Raw genomic sequence first — 11,739 nt, 5'->3', positions numbered from 1 at the left:
GCCAGTGTGAAGCTCCAGGTTCTGCATAAATGTAGCAGACCCCAAGACCCAGCCTGCTTATGTTGTACTTATCTGAGAATACAGAGAGCTGTATTACAGTGCCCCAAGGCACCACCTAGCACTGAGTGTCAAATCAGGGTGATGGAGCAGTCACACAGTTCATGAACTTGAAGGTGGCTGATCCTCAGCACGGGACTTAACTTAACTGCACAGGCGCATCTGCGCTGGCCATGTCACTGGAATTCATGGTTAAACTTCAAATGGGAAGGAGAGTCCACTAAAGTCCCACTAAGAGTCTGATACCCCTCGCATGTTTCTGCAGTGCAGTGAATCTCCCCTTATTTCTGGACTTTGTCAGGTTATCATGGTGTTTCTGGGCCTGAAGTTTGGAGGACATTGGTCTTGCTCTGAATTGACTTCAGCGATCTACTTCTTTCAACTGCTTTTCATACAATACTCTGTGTAAATTGATGGATTAGGAGGAAGCAGGACAGCAGGTCAAGACTTGTGACAAAAGTTCTGTCTTCTGTTTCATGCATGACCCCTTCAAGGCTTACATGATCTCTAAGCTTTCATTAGCCTCCCAGGCCACTCCTTATCTGTTGGCAACTCATACTATGGCCTGCATAAAGAAATGTGAGATGAAATGAGAGCACAGGTGTGTGAGTACCGTGTCATGCGCCCAGTCTGGTGTGCCTCGTGCCTGACATGCCTGTGTGTCCCCCTAGCTGTGTGCTCCTCACGCTGCTCCTCAGCTGCATCACCTGCCCTGCAGCTGTTCTAAGTGCAAGCATTTAGTGTACACCACTCACAGTGACTCAGGATCTGCCCTACAACGGCCAGCTTTTTGAATAGATCTGGCGTTTCAATAACCAGTTGAAATCACTTTGCAATGATGAAGAATTTTTTTGTATTATACGGACTGTGGAATGTTTTTACATTTGTGTGTACACACACGCTCGTGTGTGCATTCATGCTGACATGTGTGTATACACACGTGTGTTCCGTTCCTCTGTTATGTGATATGGTATTAGTCCGCTGTTTTGCACCTGGCTAGATAGGAGGGTTGGGGTGGATAGTGGTGATGGTAAACCCTCTCCTCTTACAAACAGTGCAGCATAGCGCTTCATTTACATGTGAAATATTGATGTGCTTAATTTAATCCCTTCCAGCTCGAGTGTCACATTGTATAGGCCCCTGTTGGTCCAGAGTAGCTCTCAAACTGCACCAAACCACATGGGTTGTTTTTCACTAGAGGCTCATATCCATATCTAAGTGTTACACACACTGACTTGTAGACATGCATGAATGTAGTTGCAAATTTGCTGTCTCAATTCCTGACAAAGGAGTCAGGCTTCAGTTAGACTAAATGCTTTAATTCATATCCTAGGTTTGGGAGAAGTGCAATGCTAGAAAAAGTGCCCATGTAAAGTTCTGATTAACAGCCATACTCTTTGACAGTTCTTGGCACCCTACCACCTTCCTGCTTCCCAAAACTACTACAGTCCTGTCTCAGATATTCAGGGAAAACACAGGGAAGGTGTTAGACAAGGCAGAAGCTACCCAAAACAGCTGTCCAGCCCAAGTTTAATTTTTTTTCCTCTCACAATCCCACAATTCTCACACCATACATATGGAATGTTTATAAATGTAGATTACATTGTAAACTGACTTGTATTTATTTACATGTTTTGAATGAACTGCAGTTTTATTTACTACAAATTAGAATGCACTTGCATTTAAATGCAATTTTGGAAACTAATCCTGAATTAATTTCAAGATAATTTTATAATTGCTTTTAAACTTGTGTTAGTCAAAAGATAAAAACATTATAAATCGAATTATGCCGTAAATGACTTAACATGGTTTTAATTTCATATATTTATTTTCTCAATTCAATTTAGCTATTTTTCCTTGTTTGGGTTTTATGAATCCTTCTGAAGACAAATAAATAAGACAGCAAGTTCAAGTTCATGGATTTTTTTTATTTGAAAAAAAAAAAAAAAAGGAAAAAAAATAAAATAAAATAAAAGGGAAGCATGTACAATTTGGAATGAATGCAAACTGAACTGAGTTAAACAATGGCAAACTCTTGAGCCGAGACTATTGCAGTATGCTCTTAAAGCTCAGGGAGCAAAATGCCATCACCATTCAAAATGCAGAAACTGAGAAGATGAAGCTCACCCCAACTACTGCCAACCTTCCACAACACACCTGCTTGCCCTCAACCGGAGTGGGAGGCTAGACAGATGCTCATACAAGGAAAAAAGAAATAAAATAAACAAAACCACGAGAATCTCATGCCAAATGTGTAAGATTTTTTGTCATTTTTTGTATTTTTTTCTTTTTATTTATTTTTTTGTTTATTATTATCCCCACCATACAATAAAAATTCCATTCCACCATCAGCTTATATGAGAACCTGTTTTTCCAAGGTTCCTCTCAAGATACAAAAAATCCCAAAACAAACAAACATGACAACACTTCATTGGAAAGCACTCTCAGACCGGCAGATCCAGGAGCTCCAGTCTCAATGTGCATGCATGAAGGACAGAAAACAGACAATAAAGAGAAAGATGGCCAGCCCAAACATTACCAAGGGCAAGTGGAACTTAACAAGTTCATCAAATGCTTGTTTCCCATTTTAGGTAGTTATTTAACTCTTATTAACTGATGCTAGATTGATCTGTGGGGAGAGGATCACTAACCATTTCATGCAGATATTTGATTTTTTTTTTCCTTGTGTGGACAGAAGGATATTTTATTTCAACATTCAATTATTTTCTGTACAGAAACATTATGAATAAATGTATATTTCCCCAAGAGGTAAGTAAAACATTTGACTGATTTTTGTTTTCTTCTAAGAGGGCAAGGAAGGACAGGACACTTCACTTTGCGGTCATCATCTGTACAAATTCTGAAGAAAGAAAGAAGGGAAATAATGTGATTAGGGAGCTACTTTTGGCCAAAGTTTATTAATTTCTTTATTCAAACTGTGAAAGTAGAATTCACTTGAGTCCTTGTGAAGAAAACACTAAATGGACATGTATGATTTTTCTACAACATAAGAGTAATATAAAACATTGCATATTTTATTTTTAAATTCCCACATGAATAGTAAGGCAGGTCTAAATAAAGCATATTTAGTGTTTTAGAGTAATTTTAATGTGAAAGCCAAAAACTGAAATGACATTACACAATCAAAAACTAAAATAATGGATTACACAAAAAGGGGACATAGCTAATACATGGTTTTCCATTGCAAAGGCTCAATTGGTGTCCAACTTACAAATGGCTTTCGTATTCATATAATTAACTCACTGCATTGTTACTCAAACAATGTATTATCCAAATATGTGTCCTAAGAAACATTGGAGGCTTGTTTGTGAGCCACCGTACCTTCATAGTTCACCTGACCGTCTCCATCGATGTCTGCTTCTCTGATCATCTCGTCTACCTCTTCATCCGTGAGCTTTTCTCCAAGGTTCGTCATAACGTGACGCAGTTCTGCAGCGCTGATGTAGCCATTACCATCCTAAAATTGGGGTTGAGGGATGGAAGTGTTAGTATAGTTCCAAAGTCCTTCAGGCTGCAGGCTTCACTCCAGGCCTATTAGTTAGTGATTCATGATTCTGCACTAAAGTATGTCAGCTTTGCAATAAAACAATTAGTATGAGGTTAAAGTATGCAATTACACGTTAATCCTTAATCTCGTGGCTTATTATTAAATTGTAAATCTAAATTTCTTTTTTTCAGTAACTGAATGCCTATTATTCAGTGGCTACATAATGTAAGATCTGTTGTTAGAAGAGTGAGGAATTAGAGTCTGAACCCGCTAAAGGATCCCAGGGAATGTAGGGGCTTTAAAAGGTACTACATTTGAAGGTACTTATGTCTATACTAGGCACAGCATACAGGAAACGAGCTACCCTTGGACATCAGCAGATGCTATGTATTTTGCTCTTGCTTTCAGTACATGAACTGCATGCACAGTGGAGTTTAGGTCAAGTCTACAACATTCCACTCCACATTCTACATTCGACTTTGGAAAAACCTGTCCGCTGAAAGCAATAATTCTTCCCTTTTTAAAGTATTATATATATGGTACTGTGGTCCATCATATCCACTGGCTAGCTTGCCAGTGCACTCTTGTTCATAATTACTCCAGGCTGTTGACACCTAATATCTTGGCAATATTTATTATTTCTGCTAATCATCCAAATGTTTAGCGGATGGCCTGCTTTTCTGGAATTTCCAGTTTGGTCACTCATATTGAGTGACAACAACAAGCACACAACAGATAAAAATGCTAAAATCAACTGAGCCAACACTCCAATTACTACTGGCCTTCTAAAATGGGAGAACTATTAAAAAAAAAAAAAAAAAGGCTTTTATGTACCGTCAGTCCATAACTACTTTATGCAAAGGCAGCAGATGGAATGTAGTCTTGCGTAGCCTAGCTTACTAAAAAAGTGGAGTGTGCAGACTGCATCATCCCACACAGTGCTTATAAACCCCGCCTACCTCACATATATGTGCGAGAAAACTCACAAGAGTAATATGTGTTTCACAGCCTTAAAAACATACTAATCAGAAAAATAACATACCTCAGATTTTGTATGATACAAGCATATTGTATGATGATATACTATTTGTATTTGTATTGATATTACTCAATATAAGTTTAGTAAAAACCCTAAAACATTTAGCTCATGTAGGCCAAACCTAAGAGCTGTTTGGCACTGTTGTGAATCTGTGAAGGCCTCTAGTTAAGTGAGTGTGAGTGGCTGGATGAACCTTGTCAAACACCCGGAAGGCCTCTCGGATCTCCTCTTCACTGTCTGTATCCTTCATCTTTCTGGCCATCATGGTGAGGAACTCTGGGAAATCAATAGTTCCATTGCCTGAGAGAGAACAGGAAATGACGGGCAATATCAGTTTCAAACAAGAAACCAGTGCGTGGTTCAAAAATGATCAATTTGAATATAAAACCATATTTTGGAAGCCCATTTTTAACAGTAGGAGACTTCTGAGATTCTTGGAAAAATGCAAAAGGAGTTTCTTATTCCCTCTTTGGTTTGGGGTAATCTCTGGCATGAGACACAGTAAGCTTTAGCTGAAGGTAACCCTAACTTTGCATTATGCAAACTTTCTCTTACACAAGCACTCCACACAGGCAGGGAGTGGCAGCTGTACATGCGTTTCGCTAATACTAATGATCCAGCCATCAAAGGCATGATGTGGGATCTGATGAAGGATATCAATAAGAAAGATGTTAGTCTTTGCTGCTAGCTGAAGGACACCAAAACAAGAGACTCCTGACAAATGAACGTAGTAATAATGTGTAAGGCACTTGGCTGAATGAATGACTAGATGTGTAGGATTGCTGGACAAGAATCAGTGATACTAGAAAGACTCCTATCTAAAGCCCTTGGTGCTTTTTAGTCAGAGCAGATGGCAATCAAATGGCCAGGGGAATGAGGGGAGTGGATCTAATGGTCTGTAATCTAATACAGTAACACTGCTCAAGGCTATACACAAAATGATGGCTGCTGAAAAAGCAGATTAGAGTCCACAACAATGTGGGCATTCCAGTGAAAGCTGATGAAAGATGTGTGCTGTCTACAGAACCTGAGGAGTATGGTGACTGCATTAGAGAGAAGGAATGGGAAACGCAACAGGACCAGGAAGAAAACAAGCCATTGCTCAAACCCATCCTTACAGACACGTCTGGACAACGTGCTGCCATCACACTTATGGAGAGACCAGTTTGTCACTTCCAGGCTGAATTTCCAGTGTCAGATCCTTAAATAATTTTAAAGCTTTCCCAGCAGCTCCTTTCAATAAGTGTGTGGGCGCTTGATGTGCGAAGTGCGCAGAGTGGATTATGTAATCACTTATATTTCCCATTACTTTCCTTATTGGTGTCTGACCTACATAACATCAGTGTGGCACACTGAAACGATTGAACACAGCCATCCCACGGATGATCTACTGATTTAATCACCATGTAAGACCAATAGATATGGCAAAAAAAATCATCACTGAATACAAAGATCCATCATACACATGACATTACTTGAGCCTCCATGGAATGGCTTTCTAAACTGACATGTAGAGGAGGATTAAGCAAGGGATAGGCGCTTTATAAGACAGATGTCCAGTAAGGCTCCCATTACACATTCAGCACAAAAGCCTTGGAGACTAAGTGCTCAGGCTTCTTTTTAGTCTGTTCATAGAGTTTAGCAGCTGCAGCAGTTTGGGAGAAGAGCCTGTCCCTCACTCAACTGACAGCCATTCAGAAGCAGCTCAACAACCTGCAAGTCTATAATAACCTTTCTAAAACTCTTCTAGTTCTGAAACTGTTCTGACTTTAATTCAAGCAGACATGACCAGAAATTAGAAAAAAGCAGTCTTATTTAATCATCAGGTGACCTGTTTGTTTATACTTAAGATCTCTGTACAATAATTATAATCTCTTGTCATTTTCAGAATTTTCTGTTAGCAATGAAGACTTTGAGTTCTAAAAAGCCCTCCACTGCCTTTCTCTGACTGATCTGGAAAGGAAATACTTCAGCAGATAAGGGAGATGTTACACACCATCTGCATCGACTTCGTTAATCATATCTTGTAGCTCTGCCTCTGTAGGGTTCTGCCCCAGTGATCGCATGACTGTACCCAGCTCTTTGGTTGTGATGGTACCATCTCCATCCTTGTCGAATAAGGAGAAAGCCTCCTTGAACTCTAGAACAGCCAAGGGAAGCACAACACTGTTATGACTGCAGTTTAGAAAATTCAATAGTGCAGTGAGAGCAGAAGACAATGATGAAATCTAGGTCAGAATTGAATATATTAAGTTTCTCTTTTATCAATCAAAATTTGAATAGCATGTTTGCTTGAGTGGAATTAATAGACAGTTTAAGCAGGGAGAACACATAAAATAACACAGAGAACACAGAAATTTAGACTATTAGTGTTACTGAAGTATTATACTGACTGAGAGACAACAGATACTGTATTGACAATTATAATATAGCCATGATATCTCACCTGCAATTTGCTCCTCTGTTAGCTGGTCAGCCTATATTGCAAAAAGAAGAGCAAAACAATGTGCCAGTTATTAGCAATGAAACACAAATTACTGCCAGCTTGGTACACAAAGGACACTGTCCTAATCTTACATCACATATTAGTATTGGCAAATGTGAAAGAGTAATTTTATTTACAGGGTTTTAGAACTTTACATTGCTGCTACTAATCCTAGTAAAATGGGGACACTAAACAATTGGATGAACAGATGAAAAAGACCCTTCTTCAGCCTTTGATATTAAGATCAGCTGTCTGAACTCTCTTAATCTGAGTGATAGATCACACAGTTCTGTGGGCTGGCTCATACACAGCAGGCCTGAGATTTACAGTGAGCAGGAGAGAACTCAATGAGCTGTGGCTGGTTAATGAGGAAAAAGAGGAATTTGGAATTATGAAGCTGAATGGATGAGCCAATACAGTGAGAAGCCAGTGATGCCATCATATCTGAAAAGAGTGCAATACACCATACGTATTTTCTAGCAACAGTGGAAAAATGGTGATGAAAACTATATTATATATACAACAATCACCATTCTCCACTGTTGCTATATATGATCCCTGACCTCACAGTCGATCAGTCCTGAACAGTATCAATCATCATGTTTGGTATCCATCTAGTAGGATATAGCATGGTCTTCTATGCTTTTGCGAGAAAGTCTCTACAAGATTGTTGCAGTGGAGAGTTCTTCAGAAAGAAGACCAAAGAAACAGTGATAACATACTGCACCTCTAAGCAAATATGTCTGTAGAATTTCTGCTGAAATAATGAGATTTAAGTCATCAGCATACTTACATTTCAAGTGCATATGCACTTGATTTATCCAAAACTTAAGTGGAATAAGAGCAAAAGGTGACACCTTAACCATGTTATTTCCTTCCTGTGTTTTAAGCTGGCCTTGTGGCCATTGCACCAGTTTTTTTCTTAATGCTGACTTTGGTTTCCACTTCTTTGTTTCATGCCTGTTTTTGGTTTCTCTGGGTAGTTTTTTTTAGGCTGACAGATGAGATGTTAAATTAGCTGACTGTCTTGCCACAGAGTACAATGATAGCTATACATAATCAAAACCAAGTTTCAGAGAAAAGCATCATTTGTTTTTCATGCTCAACACTAAATATTAATATTATGAGTATAACAGGAATGTGTGTCATTGTGGTTTAGTTACTTGTTTAAAATAGACTGAATTAAAAAAACTGAATTAAAACCTTTTTTTAAAATTGGATATTTAATTGGATGTTTAAAATAAAATACATAAAATGAACTTCACTTTCATCATACAGGTAAGATAATATAAGCTTCTAGGATACAATTTCTGCAGTATTTTGTAAAAATATTGTAGATAATGTGCTGAATATAGTTAACTGCCTTTTAAAAGCTTGTAGATTTCAAGAAGCTGCTCTTCTACATACTCCTATAAACAGCTAGTAAAGAAAACTGATCTTGGCTCAGCTTTAGACCCATTTCAAAACAACTTCCAAAATTCTAAAAGAATTGTGTTCATAATTTCTTCTTACTGGACTTCTTTCTACTTATTTCTTACTAAAATATTATGGGACAAATGTGTAGTCTGTAAGTATGTTTCAGAGAGGTATCATTACTGAAATTAGTTAAATAGTAAAACTCAGAAGAACTAAAGATAATTTCAATATATCAAATATAGCAGAAATGCTGTTAAAACCATGATAATAAAAAACCTGAGAATCTTGTTGGTTCCTTCTGCCAATACTCCGTAACAAAGGCTTGATCTTGTTTTACGTTATGTTTTAAGGACAAATGAAAATTAGACTCTCATGATTTCTACTGGTCCCCCCCTCCCTTTTGTTACTCTGAAAGGATGATCTGTCATTGGTTTGAAACTGTTGTGCAACCATGCTAGCTTACATAGGACAAAGAGCTGAAAATAGTTTGCAGCCGTGAACGGCATTAACAAACCAATTCTAAAAGCCATGAGCTAAACTCAGCACTTCCACCTACATACTGGGCCTTGGCCAATAGATTCAACCATTCTTTTGCAGGTCAAATATGGGGCTTTTTCGATTTTATAACAGAGTATAACGTCAGAAAGACGCTTTAATACCCTCATGTGAGATTTATAACTACATATAACCAGAGGCACACTGAATGTTCTTATTGGCATAGTTTAAATGTCTCCAATGTTTAAATGCTTAAACCTCTATTGTAAAACTTTTTGGCCTACATGGTCTGTTTATGGTGAGTGGGTAGTGTGCAGAGTGTAGAGTTCTCGGAGTGGGTTAATGTCCCACCCTATTGCCAGTATGACTGAACTCCAATTCCACACCCATTCAAGGTCCAGTTACGCCCAGCACCCACAACCATACTGGAGTAGCGGGCTGCTACACAGTCATGGGCAGCTGGTCAGGGACTGTGGGCTGCTATAAAAGGACAAAAGCCTGCATAAGCATCCTTCCTATAGACAATTTGCATTTAAGGAAAATGATGCCTGTATGGCTTTGGGGACATACACACATGCACACAGAAATATATGGCATCATACACACATGCACACAAAAATGTATGCCACCATACAGATCTGAATACCCTATTATGCATAATCAAATTATTTTCTCAGAAAGTCTAAGAAAACAGCCAATTTTGCTGAGTAAATCAAACAGGTATAATTTTAAACAGTCCATATCAGTTGGTCATACAACTCATTAACATGTAAAAACTAGCAACTGTGAATGTGAACTGCTGTTACCTTGATGACTGGAAATGGTTGACTCTGAAAGCTGTTTTATGTGTACACAAATACTCATGTAGTTCAACCCACATCCTAATCCACAAGACACCCTGACCATTTGTTGCACAGACCTATTACATCAGTCTCCTATTGCATTGCCTACAGAACAGCTGCCCTCTGACAGATGCTATATGCCAACTTGGATGAAACACGCCATCTACAGATGTTCTACTCTTTTGCATGAATCAATGACCTCAGTCATCCGATGGCCACATCAATCTATATCTATATCTATATATATATATATCTATATCTATATATATATATATATATATATATATATATATATATATATATATATATATAATATTATATTATATTAGGCACATAGTCAGCGGGCGTGAAAATGAAAAGAAAAATGTTACTTATATCTACGTATCGAGTAGGTGCATGTTATGGTGGACATAACTACATTTGCATATGCCCGTCTTGCAAAAAAAAAGATAACTTGTACTTCCTAACCGATTCAAGCCAACAACTCTTCTTTGATGATGCAACATAATACATAAATAGCCTACCCAACATCCACGTCGAAAAACAAAGTAGACAAACGAGAGCAACTCTTTCTACAGCCTGTGGCTACATGACAACACATAGATATTTTTACAACAGGTACAATCGAAGCATAAATCGAAACATAAACATAAAATAGCCTACGTCGAAACCACGGATCCCCACCCTCTCAAGTAGATTTATCCTACCATGGCCCGTCCGATAACGTGCGATGTCAGAGGCGATGCTTCTATGCAATTGACGTTATCCACAAACTACTAAATTTCCAGATTTCCAAATGTGTGATACGTTTGCTTTTCAAGACAAGGAAATAAGGTATTTCATTACACATAAACTACTATTTTGTAATCTTACAACAGCCCATATGCCGATAATTGCGCAGTTGTCGCGGATTCCCGCTACATTTTGACTGTTGCATCATCGGGATGAGCTTTAATAGCTGACTACCAATTTAACTATTTTACATCAACAGCCTACATGTTAGCACTATTAAATAATAGAAATGCTTAACATACAATATCACCGTTAATACACCATAAGCTTGTAATGTAATGCCTTTTTAAAGCATGTTCATGTTTGAATGAATCCGACCGTTCACATGGATAGATGGGCTGAGCCCATTTTTTCTTTTGTCTCCCATTTTTATATGTCTCACCCTGCCAAACGGAAAATACTAAAAATGCAACAGAAAGAATGATACGTACCATGTTTGTTGAAACAGAGACCAATAACACTAGTAAAGACGATAGACCTTCCCCGGGTGCAAGATCCACTGGCGTTGTTTTCTCTCTCGCTATCTCTCTCCTGGGGTGTAAGGATATGTATTCATCCGCCACTCAAGCGCTCACTCACTTCCTGAATTGCTTTCAGACTAAACTGGCCCCGCCTCCTCCTATTTGACCAATCAGGTGTTAGGCCTATGTTACACATCACTCAGCAAAACTGCGCACCGATCCAATTTCTAGATAATTATAATATGCAGGAAGTGTTCTTTCGGATAAAATGATTGACTCTTAAATTGATTAAGCATGGATACAAATGGTAAACCACATACGCTAATGTAGGCAATACAGGCAGTGTATTTCTTTGGTTAAGATTTTAGTCTTTTGTCTTTTTTTTTTTCTCTAACAAATGGTGATTTTCAATCATGTTGTGTAATGCTGATATGCCGGTATCATTTATTCATGTGCATTTTATTGGCCTATGGTTTGCCTGTGGCAGTTAGGCCAATTGTGAAAAATTAGAAAATGGAACACTTTAATTTGCTTTATTAATACAGGGAAGACCTACGGAGCATTAGTCAGGTCCAGTAACACACATATAGACAAGTATAATCCATTAACAGTTTAAAATATAAATTATATAAATATGCTCCTCT

General features: G+C 38.2%; 1 protein-coding gene across 1 annotated transcript; it reads right to left on the bottom strand.

The window, feature by feature from the left end:
- Positions 1–1,964: 1,964 nt before the first annotated feature.
- On the bottom strand, positions 1,965–11,208 carry calm1b (calmodulin 1b). The gene is made up of 6 exons (XM_027000841.2): positions 11,066–11,208; positions 7,051–7,081; positions 6,601–6,744; positions 4,798–4,904; positions 3,400–3,535; positions 1,965–2,917 (listed from the first exon to the last, which is right to left on the bottom strand). The coding sequence occupies exons 1-6, from the start codon at positions 11,066–11,068 to the stop codon at positions 2,889–2,891; spliced, it is 450 nt and encodes a 149-aa protein (XP_026856642.1). The 5' UTR covers positions 11,069–11,208; the 3' UTR covers positions 1,965–2,888.
- Between the last annotated feature and the right edge of the window lie 531 nt (positions 11,209–11,739).

Source organism: Electrophorus electricus, chromosome 3, assembly GCF_013358815.1.
Source record: "Electrophorus electricus isolate fEleEle1 chromosome 3, fEleEle1.pri, whole genome shotgun sequence".
NCBI classification, from domain to species: Eukaryota; Metazoa; Chordata; class Actinopteri; order Gymnotiformes; family Gymnotidae; genus Electrophorus; species Electrophorus electricus.
Note: the sequence above shows the minus strand (reverse complement) of the source record. Positions and strands in the feature narration are given on the sequence as shown.

What these genes read in the sequence shown, in the direction of transcription:
- calm1b (XM_027000841.2), bottom strand. An exon ending in AACAGAGGAGCAAATTGCAG is followed by an intron (nt 6,745 to 7,050) that starts GTGAGATATCAT and finishes TGGCTGTTCTAG; the next exon opens with AGTTCAAGGAGGCTTTCTCC. An exon ending in TAACGAAGTCGATGCAGATG is followed by an intron (nt 4,905 to 6,600) that starts GTGTGTAACATC and finishes GTTCTCTCTCAG; the next exon opens with GCAATGGAACTATTGATTTC.